Here is a 16996-nt window from a genome sequence, read left to right as displayed (position 1 = left end):
GGTCGGGTGCACAAGTTTGCATTTTTGTGGACTGGGGGTTGCTTGAAAACTATTGCCACTACAGTGAAGTGAGTTTAACAACACCGTGGACGGAGAAAGAAGCTCTTGCTCCAAATATTGACACATTCAAGCTTGACAGAAATTTGCAGCTGCCCACAAAGACGGTCCAAATGCCATTTGGAGAAATGTTTTATGATAACATGAGGTGTTTGGTCACACCCACTTGTGCACCAGCTTATCGTTTTCAAGAACCACTGAGGTTGTTCATCCCGACAAACACGGTTCACATGCATCTTTAAAGGCACAAGCCCACCAAAAGGAGTCCTTCAATACAATTTACATCGAGTTCTCGCCTTTCATTGCCCACTCGTATGACATCACCCACCTCAGCAGCATGCTCACACACACACACATACACACACACACACACACAAACACACACACACAAACACCCACCTGGTAATGGAAGACTGTGTTGAGTTTCTTTCGACCATCCTCCATCACTGAGGAGTTGTCCAGATCCTGCAGGAGCTTACTGTTGCTGCCAGAGTCAAACCACTCTGAAAGGAGGAGAAGGAAGAAGAAGGTGAAGGACTGGGACAATTTCATTGTTAAATTTGGAGCAGAGCAGGCGAGACAATCGGCAGCCATGCTCCGGCTCCATGTCATGACCTGTGGAAATATTCTCCGGCCATTAATCAAATCAGCTCTGCAGGCTCGGCGGCCTCTGAAAGCAATAACTCTTTGTGATTATGACTGTACACTCTCCTCAATGCATTCTGTCATTTATTATATTGCAGCCTCAGGTTAGTTGGGCTTCATGAGAAGAATTGACCTTTTTGCAAAGGAGATTACTATATCTTGGAGGGCTCGAGGAGGGGAAAGGATGGAAATAATCAGAGGAAATGTGTTCTTACCCAAGTCCACATCCTCCGCTCGAGGCCACTGGGAGAAAGGCAGGTTTTTATAAAAGGCTTCAATTATTTTTTCTTTAACTTGGCAGATCGTGTCAGTATTCATGACCCTGACTGACAGTGAGTCCATGCCACACCCCTGGAAGGACACATTGATGTTCTGACAGAGAAAAGGAGGAAAAGAGTGTCACTTGCACTGAATGTGTTTTGCTTGGTGAAAAACGAGCAGCGGAGTGTGTGAAGTGTTCAACCTGTGGCTTGGCCTCAATGTTCTCACGGAGCAGCCACTCCTCGTTGAGGGTGTAGCGGGCTTTCCCGGTGAGGACGTCTATGGAGCCCTTGTTGATCTGCTGCTTGATTGCACAAAGAAGCAGGAAGAAGGGCTCGCCCACTGTTTCCTGTGGAAGAAGAACCGAGTCAATGCGCTTCTTTTAAAATCGAATTGTCTCCCAGGGCTCCTCTCTCCGTCCTCACCTTCAGGTAGCTGTACATGCAGATGGACATCCAGTTGGTCAGCATCTTCTCCACGACGGACTCGGTGCGGCGCAGCATCAGTTTGGGGTTCTTGGAAACCGAAGCGTCGATGAGATCAACCAGCAGGTCTTTCATGATGCTGGTGTAATATTCAAGTTTCCCATGGAGGGCGATGGTGAGCAAGGACGCCAGGCTGCATCTGAAAACAGATCAGCAAGAGGAGGCATGAGCAAAAAAAAAAACCTCAGGCTTGTGCAAACATGCTCCGTTAATGTGTGGTCAGTGGATATTTAAAAATAATAAATCATTAGAACGAAAACAAGATTTAGTCCGGTCCAGTGCACCTGTGACTGCCGAGCCAAAAAAAGATCTGATCTGAGGCAGGGAGTGTCTGAGTTAGTGTCCAGGGGTGCAGGCAGGGGATTTCCCTAACAAAGCTCCTTTAATCCAGCAGGAAGAGGCTCCATCAGTCAGTAAAGTGCTGACACTGTGCAGGGACAGGGATGCAGTCTGACTGGAGTTTCTCTCTGATTCACAGTGACCGCTTAATGTTGGGAAACCTCAAACAAACATCACATTTACCTCAATATAAAACTTGACCTGTTTCTCTCTCTGTCTGTCTCTCTCTCTCGCTCTGAGTGTGTGTGGCAAAAATAGAAAAGACAACATCAGCCTGGTACCACTGTTTTGCGTGTTTTCATAAATAATTTGTTTGAGAAATACAGAGCAACATTTGGCTTTCAGCAGGAGATTTGCTTGTGGACATTTGCTTCTGATTTAAGGCAAATATTTTCTTGTTTGTCTCTTTATTTGTGTCTTACTGAATCACACGCTTGTGTCTTTTGCTAAAAAAAAAAAAAAAAAAAAATCCTCTATTGTTTTCATCACCTGCTTGTTTGTTTACAGCTTTTTGCTGAAAGGCATGTAAAATGACAAACTGCTTCTCTGCAGAAATGACAGCAGAAAAAAATTAACTAAACCAGTGTTGGTCAGAAAACCCAAACAAATTCCGGAAATGGTAAAAATTCACCACAAATTGTGAAACTGGGTCATTATTACACACATTACATAATCATCTGGCTTTTTAGCCATTGACTTTAGCTGTTTAAAGTTAAAGATGCACAACTCAATCAGGATTTTTATTTTTTTCTTTTGCGATTTTTTCTCTGATTAGTAATCAGCAGGTGAAACACAGATTTATGAAATACATCAGGATCAAGAACTCCCACTACATTTTGTTTAGTCTCATAAAAATTAGACAAACATTAGGGGGCGTAATTAGGGTGACAATTTCCTGCAGCACATTTTCCTGCCTTTATGATTCAGAGTCTTTGAAAAAATTTGGAGTCGTCAAAATTAGAATTGGCAGCTCAGAACTCAAAGAAAACTGCTAGTTGGTCTGGATTTGAAAAAAAAAAAATAAATAAACACTGATCGGTGCATCTCTATTGTTAAGGTAAAAAATTTTTTAAAAATGTTCAGTTTCCTTTCACTTATGCCTAACAACAGCTTAGCAAACTGTGTATTGTGTTGGAATCCCCAGGGAGCTGTGTCTGTTAGTGTTTGTCTGAAAGTGTGTCAGTGGTGGCTCAGCTCTAATAAGTGGCCACTTTGCAAAGGTCAACTCCACACAAAAGGCTTAGTCATTCATAACTTTCTGCTTCTACCATCCAACAGAGCAAAACGCAGTTCAAATTTTAACCAGACATTTAAAGGCAGGAATATCATTAACATTTCAGAATTTCACAACTCATGATGCCCTCCAGATTTATTGGCACCACTCATAGACATGACTAAAAAGCCTTAAAACGGAGTATTTCACAACAGCAACACATTTTTTGACACGACAAAATGTAGAAAAACTCCTCCATTGATTTGAGAACATTAGGAAAATGTTAATTCACAGGTGGCTCAATTGTTATTACCTTTGCTCTTCATACTTTGTATAAAAACTCAGTGCTGATAGAGTTCAAGCTTTCTGGCAAAGGCCAGCAGATTTTTATTTGAAGTCTCATGTTGTTTCAAAGTGCATGCTGCAATGCTCTCCAACAACAACAATGTTCTCAGGGTTTTTGAAAGACTAACAGGACCAAAACCTCACAAATCTCCCACTGTACTAACAGTGAACATAATTTGCTCTTCCACAAATTTGTCCTTTCTTTTATGCCGAACTCTATCTGGAGTGTTTCTTGGTAAAACATCTCAGTCTTAGTCTCTCATGTGACCAAAGCATGAAATAGCATTTTTATGCTCATTATCGGTAGGATAGAAAACAAAAAACTGGTTAGCAAAGTAGAGAGTGTTTAATGTTTCTCACAGAGATTTCACAACACCAAGACGCCACTGTTTTAACCGGGGTTTTTTTTTTTAACAGTGAGCTTTGGGAGATTTATTTTACCTTCCATTAATGTTTCTAAACACTCTCATTAACTAGTTTAAACTTTAAAAATGATTCTTAAATGAAAGATTTTCTACATTTTTAGAGATTTTGCTACTGAAATACAAGATCAATTGCTGAGTTTCTACCACAGATGTCATTAAGTGTGGACAGTAGGGGTGCAGCTAACGATTAGTTTAGTAATTGATTATTCTGACAATTAATCAAGTAATCTCAGGTCGGATAATGAAAATTGTCCAATTTTTATTAAAACATTCATTTAAACACTTAGGCTTGTTTTGTACAATATTAGAAGTGCATATGAAATGTCAGTAAATAATTGAAATCATTTTTTAAATAAGACAATAAACACTTTATGTATTAAACATAATAACATAGCATTTCTTAAGTGTGCGCGTGATCATTAGTAGCAAAGGATGCTTCTGCAGCTAAAAAAATACTTCTAACATCAACTTATGGAAAGTTCAGTCCTTTATGCTTGACTTAGCACTGATAGGCAAATCTGTTTTTTGGATTAACCATTTAATAACTGTATGGAAAAATGGATTAATAATGGGATAGCAAAGGTGCTGAATAGGACTTTTTTATTACAGAATTTGAAATGGGTGAAGCTAAAATTAGACCATTAGAGGAGTTGTGAGTAAACATATTAATAAAGAGGTTTTTCATCTTAATGCATATTCTTTTGTTTTGGATTAATATCTACTCAGCAAACGCTGCATTTGAGAGCCTGTATTCTAAACTTACTGACTAATTGATTACCAAATTAGCTGGCGATTATTTCAAGCATCCATTAATTATGATTGATCTGGTTAATTGTTTCAGCACAACCGGAGAGCACTGTGTAGCCTTTCAGTTGTAACTAAAGACTGCACGGTAATGAAGCAGTAAAGGCTGCAGGTACCTGTCTCGCACAGCAAAGTCCTTCTGCTGCTCCAGGGCGTGGACGAAAGTGATCAGGAAGTGCTTGTTATTGAGCAGAGTGGAGAACAGAGTGATGCCCTCCTCCACATTAGGTCGTGTTGTGTTGTTGGCCTGGTGACAGAAGATGACAGAGGCCGGGTGAAACATTTACTTCTCTGCATGATTTCACCCTAACTGGATTACACACCTGCTGCGCCCTCACTTATCATCTTCACCGCCTCTCGTCTCATGTGACCCATCCAGTGAACACCTCATCCCTCTGCTGCATCCTCTCTCCTCCGCCTCTTCAGCTACCTCCTCCCCCATTCAAGTTTTCGCCACAGTAGATGCGCTCCCCCTGCTCCCGCCCCTTACGGTGTTTGATTGTGGCTAAAATGTGCGGAGTCGACTTAATGAGTGTGGTCTATCAATGGGTGCGACTAAGCAGCAGCATGATGAAGTCTTCCCTCTGGACCGCAGCCATATGGTGTGGTTTGCAGTCTGACAGAAGGAGAACAGGGGTGTCCATTAAGATAAATGCCCGCCTCTGAGATTTATTCGCTGTGACCTGGAAAACACTTCCTGCGAAGACAATGTGGATCCAAGGCACTTCATCACCGTTAGACAGGCTCCCTTGGCTGCCGACCCAAAACCAGCGCCGCAATCCTTACTTTCCCTCGTTAGACGCTGCACACGAACATACGTGTGCTTTCACACTCAGCACACGTTAATACCCATGTGTGAAAGTGCACACCTTCTTCCCTCTCTGTGTTGTCTGGCAGTATGCAAGCACAACTTGAGTGCTAAAACCTGGGTTAGACTTCAGAGAGGGCTTTCAAGGTCAGTACTGGGAAGTCTTGAGATTCTTAAGACGTATATTTTAGTGCTTTTTGTCACCTGGCGAGGTTACTGTCACATTTTGAGTCTGGTTTCTTCACCACTTCAGTGACACACACCTCTTAATTTTGATCGTTCATCTTCAGAGATTTTTTGCTCTTTTTGCTACTTCAGCTGGTTACCTGGAGCTCTCTAGTCTATTAATGACTGTCACTGCTCCAGTAAAACATTTTTTACATGGTTTAAGGTTTTTTTTTTTTTCTTCATATTTAAATAATCTGTTGATTTGAGGCAGACTTAATTGATTGATTGGGTCAATGCTAATTCTCCATGTTTTGTTTTATTTATTTAATCAATCCTGAGTTATGAAGTGGGGGTGCAAATTGGCTAAGTCATAGAGCCTTACATAAATTATTCTGTTTTTGGGATTTTTTTTAAGAAGGGGCACATTCAACTATAAAATTAATAATTTGTAAAACCAAAAGTTACTTTACAAATTGACTATAATCTTATTGGATTTTGCATGTGTAAACGTAACTTTTGTGGTTATGGCACCTAAACTGGCTCTGTCCCAGGGACCCATATTCTTCTAAATCAGGCCTGCACAACTTACTGGAGATAGATTTGTTTCAGAGTCAGAAGGGAAAGATGCAACAACTTCAGCTTGTTTTTAACGTATCACTCTCTAGAAATGATTAAACAACACACAGTAGCACTCGAGAACATGTGAGCTCATTCACATATACTCAGATATTATTCATATCCACATCATGACAAACCAGATATGTTTTAAATGGATACTACTGCATGCTGTTGCTCTGCATCAACAGTCTCTGGGATTCGTATTTAAAAAAAAGACTGTAATATCTATGCCTGTCCAGCAGGTGGAAACAATGTCATCATTTATTTCATCAGCACTCAAAAGGAGAAGGATGGCTAAAGCAGTGCTAGGTTAAAAATTCAAAACAATCTTGTTCCCCCAAAGCAGTGTTTGTTTTCCACTCTCTCCACGTCTTTGGGTTACAGTTGAAGTTTAATGAAAACAGAGAATGTAGATGTGGGGACAAAAAAACCTTTTCAACCACACTATTTATTAATTTTTTTTTAGCACCGAAAGTGATAATGAGAAAGGTGGAAGTCTGTCTCATTTTTAAAAAAAATGGATGTATATTCAATCCACACTGAAAAACTCTAGGGAATTTAGAAATCTCAACTTTGGAGACCATTTTTACAAATCTCTCTTGCCTTTAGACAGGAGGTCCAGATGCAGCAGAAAGTCTCTGTTTGGGAAAATATTTATGTTATTGGGGGAAAAGACCTAAAGATGACAAAAGCAGACCTTCACCTGCCAGTCCTGCAACAGCGGATGGGTCTCTGGTAGCGCCCGGGGTCCAAGAGAGTCATTCACGTAAGTGGGCTGGACCAGACTGTTCTCATAATCCGAACACATCTGAAACACACACACACACACACAGAAAACTGTAAAACAAAGAGTATTTGTAAACATAGGGAAGTGGGACTGAGAGGGAAAATAATGAGCTGGGCACCGGTTGTTTGTGTTTGCATTGCCGTCCAGAACTAAAAAAAAAAAAACCCCAGAGAGGCTCTTAAATGATCGTGTGAAAGAGACATGACATGGTGAAACCATAAGTTAGGAACAGAAAAGGCTTTTTGAGACAAAGTGAAGCAGAGCTAAAAGGCAGCATTTCAGCTCAGTCTGTCATTTCAGGACAGCTACACTTGGCCTGTGTTCTGACTGTGTCTAACACTGTTTAGTGTGTGTAATCTCAGACAGCCAGAAGCTCTTGTGGAAAGAAAAACAAAGGGCCATGACGGACAGTGTTTGCTGTCTTTATGAAAAAAAAAAAAAAAAACAAACAAAAAAAAAACTTTGGGCAGACGATGGCAGGGGTGCAACAACCCAATTCGAACACATTTCTAAGCAGAAAATCAGCAGTGTCCACTCTACAGCCGGTGTGGCTGAAATTGTGCAAGATCATCTATTGTTGCAAAACAGCGTGGGCGTGGGAGCTGAGTAGGGAAACTATTTCGAGGGAAATTTTGCTTGTCTCACTGCCCGTCATTGTTCTGTCTCCTTGAAAGATCATGAATGTGGCTGCAAGATGAAGCCCTCTGTCTCTATCTGTGGAAAAAATCCCCACTGAGATATGCCCACAGTGTACCTTTGTGGTAGATGTCATGTGAGGAAAAATGCTTACCCCATTGGGAAAACATTAACTGTAATGCAGGGGTCCAAACTGAAGCGACTTCGCTCGACATTTGCCTTGTGTTTAAAAGTTCCAAGGTGAATTTGTATCCTGCATTTTACCAACAGTGGGAAATGCTTAAAAGAAAGAGGCGGGCAGGGAGTAATAAAAATATGAATACCCCCAGTGAGAAAAATGGCAGTGTCAGTCTGCCAGCCAGACTCAGATAACGCGCTAAAATAAGGTTCCTCACCTTGGGGAAGAAAGTGCGCGTGACAAACTGTTTGTACTCCAAGAAGGGGATGCCCTGGCTGCGATTCAGTTCCTTGGTCAGATCTGTCATGTCTGTCTGCAGCTCTGCAAAGCCTGCAAGGACAAAACATAAGGAACAATGAAACCTATTGTCTGGATAAGAGAGTTATTTTTCTTGAAGCAAAATATGTTAAGATGTGTTTGGGTTCTGATGCTCTGATTACTGTCCAGGGTCATATCCTTCATGAATATTAAACATAGACAAGTGTAATCCTGTGATCTTTTTCCCGGTTTCCTTGCCAGACTGTGCAGCTCATCTCAGTATGGAGGCAAATATTTACCAAATGCCAATCACAGCAGCCAAATCCAGTCTGAGGCTTTTATCCAAAACATGTGTGCAGGCTGAGGTCTACATGCAGAAACGGTATCGGCATGTCCAGACACCCACTCCTATCTACATGCTAATACTGCAGTGGCGCTACGTTTCAGCAGACGATGATGTTCGCCTCTAATGAGAGGCTGGAGATATTTTATGGGAACATACTTCCTTTCACAGGCGGAGAGACATATTTAGGTTAAAATCGCAATTTCTTTAGAGTCTGTCTAATAAGGAAGAATAAAAATGAAAAATCCAGAGGGATTTTATGGTGCCTTATAAAAGTATGGGATGCTTTTTCTACACTGTTTTTTTTTTTTTTTTACATTACAGCTACAAACTCTAATACATTTCACTGGGATTTTAGATGGCATACCTCAGCTAAGCCATGCATAATTGGGAAGGAAAAGGGCACATTGTTTTTCACAAATACAAATATGGAGAATGCCATGCATTTTTAATGTCCTTTATTCCCATACCGTTAAATAAAACCAACCAGTTGCCTTCAAATGTCACCACTGAGTAATTTAACATCAGCACAGTCAAAACTTTGTAGAACCACATGTCAAGTCTCTATTCATTTGTCTTTTGAAAATGGCTCAGTCTGCGTCAGATTGGATGGAGAACATCGATCAACATCGGTTTCTTTCAAGTCTTTCCAAAACTGGATTTAATTCTACACTTTGACTAGGCCTTTTTAAGAGATAAAGCTTGTTCATCTTTTTGAAAGGTTGTGTTTAGGTTGAATGACTGGAATCGCTTTTCTTGCTAAAGACAAGCATCTCGGCAGCTTGATGCCTCCAGCATCACTCTTTCACTGTGGATATAGAGTTCAAATGATGCACAGTATTACTTTATACCACACATAGGCTCTTGCTTCTAGGATGAAAGCAATTTAATTTTTTTTTTTCTGGAATACTTGCATGGCACTTGATGTATGGATTATTACTCCTTTAAGTTATTTATCCTCTCAACTAGATCACATCATTTGGTGCAGAATAAATGGAGAGGCTAAATATAAAACCGTCCCTGTGCTTCTGTTTTCACACAAACTCCTCCTGTTGGAGCAATGTTTGGACCATCAGTTTCCTGTCGTCTTTTACCCCTCCTTTTTTTTCCTCAAAGAGCTACTTTCCTCTCAGCAGAAAGATCCCTCGTTTTGTGCGCACTCACCATGAACTCGTCCACAAATCTATCTATGTCCTCTGACTAAATAACCTCGCCTCTCCTCCTCCTCTCCCTCCCACGCCTCCGCTTCTTCCCCCGGCTTGCGGCCCTCGTTCTCGTTCCTATCACTTCCTCCTTCCATTTCTCTTTCGCTATCCGTCCCCCCCTCCATCTCTGCTCCATAAATCTGGCTGCTCAGACATGGAGTGGCCTTCGCTCGGGCCTACTCTAATGTTCAGACGCACGCACAAACATACAGACACACAGAGGCTTTTTTTTCCCTATAGATGGAGGACAGACTATGTGGCCACACGGTAAATCTGTGTGTGACTGATCATTTGTCAGGCTCTTCATTTTATGAGTCACGCTTACGAGGCACAAATCTGTCAACTTTTGTGTCTCCTTCCCTCTTCAGATGAGACAGCCTCCAAACCAAGTGCCATTTTTTTTTTGCACGCAAACACGAGAACATATACAAACAGGCAAAGACAAGGCTTTACATTTCAGTGTTCCTCTTTTAACCTCACCTTTCCGGATCTCCTCTCTGATCTGAGACTCCATCTCCTCCATTTGGAGAAGAGTTTTCTGCCAGTAGCGTTCAGCCCTCCGGCTCTTCGTGCAGTACACGACGAGAGCTGCGAACGACAACAAACGGTGAGAAAAACAAACAGGCGCTTCACGCAGTATGGGGTCAAAATGGTTCTGAAATATTTTCATTAACGATTTTCAGCAGAGCTTCTGTGTCACAGGTTTTGAAATTAATTTCAATCCTAAAATGTTGAATGAGACATTGTCCACATTGCGTAATGGCTAAGCACAATTCATGTACACACACACTCTCTCGTCGGTAGCATTACACCTAAAATGTCTGGCAGGAAACAGAGGAGCTTTTGTGAATATATGATCCAAAATGGGAAACGGTGTGAAAGTACACACTCGCACTAATTTTCACCCGTACACCTGCCCTGCAGACCATCTCGGTTTCTGACTACAGAGAACAGACACACAGACGGAATTGGGAACACTGGAGTCTTTGTGCGCTGGATACTAAAGAGGGATGAAGCAAGTGCAGGAAACTACAAGCTTAGAATTCCTTTTATCTCTTTCCACATCTGGAGCATCCGTAGCTGCAGCAGGCACGCATCCATCATCTGCTGGCAGGCCTGTGTGTGTGCGTGTGTGTGCGTGCGTGTGTGTGTGCTGGACCTACCCACTGTGCACAGAAGCAGCAACACGCAGCACACCACAATGGACACCACAATGGCCAACTCGCTGCCGCCGATCTGCACTTTGGTGATCATGTGGCGGAAGTTTCCCACCTGCACCTAGAAAGAGAAAGAAGACTTCCACATAAACCTGGGTCACGTTTGCTGAAACTCTGACTTCTCTTTTTTCAGAATTAATTTCACAGTGGCAGTTGCAAATACCACTAGTCCTACTCTGATCATTTTTATCAAAGAGTATGTTGCTGTGATGGACAAAACAAATGCAGGAACAGCGTTAAGGTGTAACTAAGTATTATTAAAATGTAAAGAAATCACAAATGTGAGTAAAGGACTTTTCTCCACTCCAGTTTTGAAACCGTGCTCCAGTTTCCACTAGTGGTTATTTGGCTGTTTTCAGTGGAAATATTTGTATCAAATACTAATTAGCTAAACATAAAGCAAATTAGCAAAAGCAAGATAAACTGAGATTTAAATTTCAAACATACAGCCAAACAGATCATCTTTTTTTCATGGACATTAACTGCTTGAACTGAAAAACTGCAACATCCAAACGAGAGAGGCATAGTGCAAAAGAGTTTAGGAAACTGTGATGGATGACAATGAGGTATAGGCCTGTCAAGTTGTGTCAGCTCTGTAAGCAGATATGGTTTAAAAAATGTCCATCGTATAGTTCATGTGGTTTAAGGTCATTTTAAAGAAATGTCAAAAAAATTCAGAGTATCTAAAGGTTTTGCCTGGTATAAGCTCATCCTGCCCCTCTCACACCTGTTGCTGTCACTGCCATTCAGCTGGCAGAAAGAAGAATTTCGGATTTGTCTCTAAGTTGCATAACTGACAAAGTTGGCAGTTTGGAAATATTTTTGGTTGAGGAAAATACAGACAGTAAAAGCGTGGAAGCTAAAGGAGAGCTGGTCAGTCTTATTAAGGTAATATCTTAAAGTTACAAGCAACATATCTGTAAAACAGTTGTCTGCAGGTTCTCAGCAGTCAGAATAGTTGTTTTTCTGTTGTAAATATAAAACATTGGATTCCTTCACCTTTCAGTGTTAAGTCTGTGTAAATAAAGGGATACTCTGGTATTTTATTCAAGATTATCACAACTTAATCTCATTCCAGTTCATGCCTAATTACAAAGAATCAGTAACAAATACTTTTGTTTACATGTGCTTCAAGTTATTTGGGACATTTTTAAGTACTTGCTAAGCCAATAGCACTGCACTGAATATGCACTGAAATAGGGCTGAAACGATTCCTCGAATGATTCGAGTACCTCGATTACTAAAATATTCGTTTACAACAGCCCTACACTGAAACACTATAGCAACACGTTTAAAGATACAAGATACACAGCATAAGGACATGCAAGAGAGTTAAATCAGCAGAAGTGGAAATAAACAAGTTTGAAAACCAAAGCACGGCAACCATATTGAATTGTGAGGTTTGGTTGGTAAGAAATATCCAATGTTGCTACTTTAAAGTCTCGCTTCTGGCTTTCTGATTCTTTTTCCGTGTTGGGCATTTATTATCAAAAATGTTGTTTTTGATAATAAATGGAATGCATACTTTTCTTTTTTATTTAATGAGAAAACAGCAAACTGAAAAACAATAACTGTTGTGTTACTGTTGTGAAATGTCATCAAAATTTTTTTTACCAAAGTAGAAGAACCATTTCAAATCATAATGTTGATGAAAATAAAACATGTACATCTTAACAAAAATTACATAAACCTATATTTTCTATAGAAATACCATCTCTAACTTGGCAGCAGATGATGCTGTTTAAATTTGTCTTTAGTCCATGAATAAAGACAAATTATTCAAATTACACTTCTTAAAGTAAAATTTTTTATATCCTTATCACCCATGTCCAAGATGCCAGTGACCTGCTTTCAGAGCAAGGAAAACTATTCCCTCTGAAATTAATCAAGATTTCCCTCTGACATTTCTGTGCACAGAGTAGCTTGTTTGCCAAAATTCAAAAATCACATAAGTATCAAAATACTCAATATTTATAGCCTGTAGAAAACTTTCCAGGTGAAAGTCTTTCACTCCTCATGTAGTGAAGTGACATAAGATTTACAACAAAATGGATGTTAAATTACTGTAATAATCTTTAGGTTATTTTGTTAAGCAACATTTCATGCTTTGATTTAACACGTCCCTTCTTTATATTAACATCATTCAAACAGCTAGGTATTGCTTTTTAAAGTATTTTTAAGGGTGCCGCTGCTCATCAGAAATCATCATAAGCTAACTCCAAAGCTGCATAGTGGTATTAAAAGCAATGTAACAGCACTTTAGATGGGCTTAAACTGAGCTGCTGATGTTAACAGCAGTAAATACAGCTGCAGTAGACTAAATAAAATGAAATACAGGAATAAACTTTTCAAGCCGAGTTAATTTTAGCTACTGTCCCTGGGTATGTGCTTGAGGTACGATAACCTTTTATTTTCTTCTTCCGTTAAATTTCTACTCTATTACATACAGGCAGTAAAGTGTATTTGAAAGACAGATACAAAGATGAAGAGAGAAAAGCTCAGGAAGACAGATCAGGTGTGAGGAGGAATAACATTAAAGGACTCGTTTATTATATTTTTATCCCAGGACTGCACCAGAATAGCACGTTCCGATTCACATATGAAAATACTTTTTTTTTTTCTTGTGTTTTATGCAGCTTCTCAGTTAATCTTAAATCACGAACAAGCCCTTTAAGCTCCTGTCTTTTCCAGTCTCTCTACTCCCAGGCTTTGCTGAAACCTTTGCCCCTTTTAGCTGCACAGTGGAGCCTCTAAAAGCCAACTGCAAGCCCACTAAGTAATTATTTTTTAACTGATTGTGAAAGACAACTTTCCTAATCCACACTGCTGTGTAAAAATATTCACACCCCCTTGAACTTTTCAGCTACTTTCCACACTGCAACTGCAACCTTTTCTTGTTGATGTTGCAAGTGTTAGATCAACACAAAGTGCTGCAGGATTGGGAAGTGGTAGGAAAACAAAGCACAGTCCAAATGTAATTGTACCCATAAAAAGGACAAAATAAATAAATCTTTCTACCTCACTAGTCACACTAGTGAGGTAGAAAGATATCTTTAAAGTTGGTTCACAAGGGTTAGTTTTAGTGTCGTTTCCACCCCAAACCTTTATTCCAGAGTGTTAGTTTATATTTAGTTGGCAAAAAAATAAGGACAGCGTCTTTTCTAAACAACATATTTAAAACCTTTTGCAAATAGGGGCGCAGGTGCTGGCGCATACACAGACAACCCTATCCATTTTGCAATGGAGACAGGTGCACACATGCAAAAAAAGAAATTAGGCTGTAGGTTTTGAAAAATGTTCCCTCTCTCAGAGCTGGAAGAGTCACCCAGTTCAAACTAACCCAGATGTGGCAAGAAGTGAACTTTCACTTCTCCCTTCTGATTAGTCAGCAGGGTCCTCTGTGGTCTTAGCTCACTTCGTTCCCTGCTCATCTGCAATCCCAGCATACTTCATAAAAAGAGACTCAGATAAAAAAACCCTCCAATCCTCAAACCAAATCCTTCTTACACACAACTCTGTGGGGGAAACAAGCTCATTGGGTTGCCTTGCTTTCAACATTCCTCCATCCCCCTTCGAGTTCAGGCGCTTATTTACACGGAGCAGCCAGAGAAGGCCTTCTTTTTCCAGAGACTGCACCACTGTGACCCGGTGTAATGGAGGGGAAAATGCCATTGTTCCATGTTCCTGTTTCGCTTGGGGTAGAAAAACATTGCTTCCTCACGTCTACTGCTGCAGCACTTCAGAGCCAAGCACAACACAGGCATGCAAAAATAGATCTGCTTCTTAAAGTAAGTGAAAAAAAAAAAAACCCACTAATGGCCACAAACTTTGCCTGAGCAAAGCATATGAGCATTTCTTTAAATCTGCCGACACAAAGGAAAATAAATGCGAGGGCTATATTTACAGCCTTGTCAAATGCAAACACTTCCTATTTGCTCATGCGCAGGCAGCCCACCCATTTCTGTTATGACATTTCCTCTGACCCTTGCCCTCTGCTTATGTTGTCGCTAATTACCCCTGTTTAGTCTGAGTGATCTTGATAGACAGAAGAGGTGGGCGTGCACCTGAGAGTGCTGCAGGTACAAGAAAGAGGTGGAGGAGAAATAAGAGGCTCTTATTTCTATTTCTGTACAAAAGTGGAGGAAACTTCTCCCAGAGAACAACTCAGCTGAAAACAGATGCTTCAGAGCTTTCTCATCAAAAACTAGCAGCGTAGCTCATATTTGAATATGGATGAGCAGAGTCCCTCCTAATAAAGTGTTGTCAAAATAGATCAGAATGGACAACAACATATGCGAACAAGAGTAGAAGTGCTTTATGTTTTTACTTAACTTGGAAGAAAAACTACCCCACTGAAAAGTGAGATCATCGCTGACTCAGAATAATTGTGTAGCAATGTGAGTGACAAGAACTGAAGGACACAAAGATCAGTTGATAAATACAATGTGTCACTGTTTTGTTGTTACGTTTTGTCACTAAGTGACGGCTCAGCACCCCAGCTAATATTATATTGTCATGCTTTGAAACCCGAAACCATTCATAAAACATGATAGAGGTGGCTCAGACATCTTACTTGCAGTGCCTGGGTTCCTGCACGCTAAATCTGTTTCAGTTAACATCACAGATGGTCCTGATTCTGACTAAATATTTGGCTTAAATGCTAAATGACAGATGGGTGAGGAGCTGAAATTATCAGGGTCTGTTGAGCAATAATATTCAAGATGAGATGAGATGAGATGAGGGTCTGTGCGAAAACCGCAGCGAGGTTGTGGTGTTTGTACTTACGGTGACAGGAAGCTCACTTTCGCTGGAGCTCAGCTGCCCGTTGATGGTGCAGTGGAACAGCTGGTCGTTATGGAAGCTGATGTTACAGGGATAGGAGCCAATCATCACCGAGTATTCCTCCGGCACCAGCTCCAGCTCACTCGGCACTTTCTGCTGCAAAACATATAAAAAATAAATAAATTAAAAAAAAATCATGAGCCGGTCAGTGCCAAGAGTTTTCTCCTCTTTGAACAGGCCTAGGTAATAAAGATGCAAAGCCTTAGCCAACATGCACATACAAGCATTGCAATAGATTACTTTTCTTTCTACATTTTACAATGTTAGGGGTTATGAGTTAGACCTGCACAAAGTAGAGTGCGATTGCAATGCAGAAAAAACTGATACACGAAGTTTTAGATAAATATGAAGCTTGAAAAAAGTAAATGGTTTTGTAGTCAGCCACTTGAATGCAATTCCCCTAAATAAAATCCAATGGATCCTGCTTAGAATTGCAGGATGTTACTCATGGTGGCAACATGTTGGAGCAACTCTGTTTAGCCCATCCTGGTTTGTTCTTCTGCTAGACTTTAGTTCATAATTGTTTTGGTTGAGGTGTTGGACAATTGGTCTCTCTGGTTTTGGATCCTGTGCTACTGGAAGCATTTTTGCTCTTGTTTTTTTTTTTTTAATTATTATTTTTTATTTAGGACAGTTATGATGCATAACCCTGGCAACAAGACATTGGTTTTTACAACTGGGAACAACTTATTAGCATCTCAAAAGCTCAAATAATAACTGAACTGTGACCCCCAAGTCCCAGAGGAGTTGAAAAGGAGACTTCAAAAGTGGAGCGAGAAGGCAGAAGTTCAAACCATCTTTTCCATTGAACATAATGTACAAGAATTATAGCCCCACTCCAGTGTCTCTCTGACCAATTTTCTGACAATACCTCCTGAGAGAGACTGAAAGAGGTGTAGCAAAAGCAAATGAGGTGGGTAGGCAATGCTTGCGAACTACTGATGGTGTAATCAAGACATAGTACTGTGGACTACTGTGTTTACTGCCTGGATACTGAGTTGCTAGCATATCATGATAGTAACGAGACAGTCATACAGCAACAGTCTGTAGTCAGAAGCCCCTTCAGATTTGTTGCAAGACTCACTGCCACTCAAGATCCAATCTGCCCACAGCATCACCATCCACAACCACTACTCGGATGATATGAGTTTGTTTATTTACCTTTGAGATAAAGTACGTTTAAAACAAAATTTTCCTTCACATTTCAGCCAATTTGGAAAAGGGAATTAATCAAGGTGTGACTAAATCTCAATATAAATATATAGCTGTTCTGTGAAGAGAACAATCACAGAATGGGAGACTGGGGTCAAGACATTTCCTGGTGTATGAATACATTTGCTGTATGCTACAGTGAGCTGTCTG

At 40.4% G+C, this 16996-nt stretch overlaps 1 protein-coding gene across 1 annotated transcript in view; it reads right to left on the bottom strand.

Annotated features, from left to right (window-relative positions):
• Positions 1–16996, bottom strand: part of plxnd1 (plexin D1) — a 115054-nt gene that overhangs the window by 13619 nt on the left and 84439 nt on the right. Inside the window, exons 23-28 of the mRNA XM_007562336.2 lie at positions 6872–6976; positions 4691–4821; positions 1389–1587; positions 1166–1312; positions 918–1074; positions 457–560 (exon numbers count right to left, since the gene is read on the bottom strand). Of these exons, the coding sequence (XP_007562398.1) occupies positions 457–560; positions 918–1074; positions 1166–1312; positions 1389–1587; positions 4691–4821; positions 6872–6976 (843 nt within the window). The remainder of the gene's footprint in view (positions 1–456; positions 561–917; positions 1075–1165; positions 1313–1388; positions 1588–4690; positions 4822–6871; positions 6977–16996) is intronic.

This window comes from Poecilia formosa, unplaced genomic scaffold, assembly GCF_000485575.1.
Source record: "Poecilia formosa unplaced genomic scaffold, Poecilia_formosa-5.1.2 Scaffold135, whole genome shotgun sequence".
Lineage (NCBI taxonomy): Eukaryota > Metazoa > Chordata > Actinopteri > Cyprinodontiformes > Poeciliidae > Poecilia > Poecilia formosa.
Note: the sequence above shows the minus strand (reverse complement) of the source record. Positions and strands in the feature narration are given on the sequence as shown.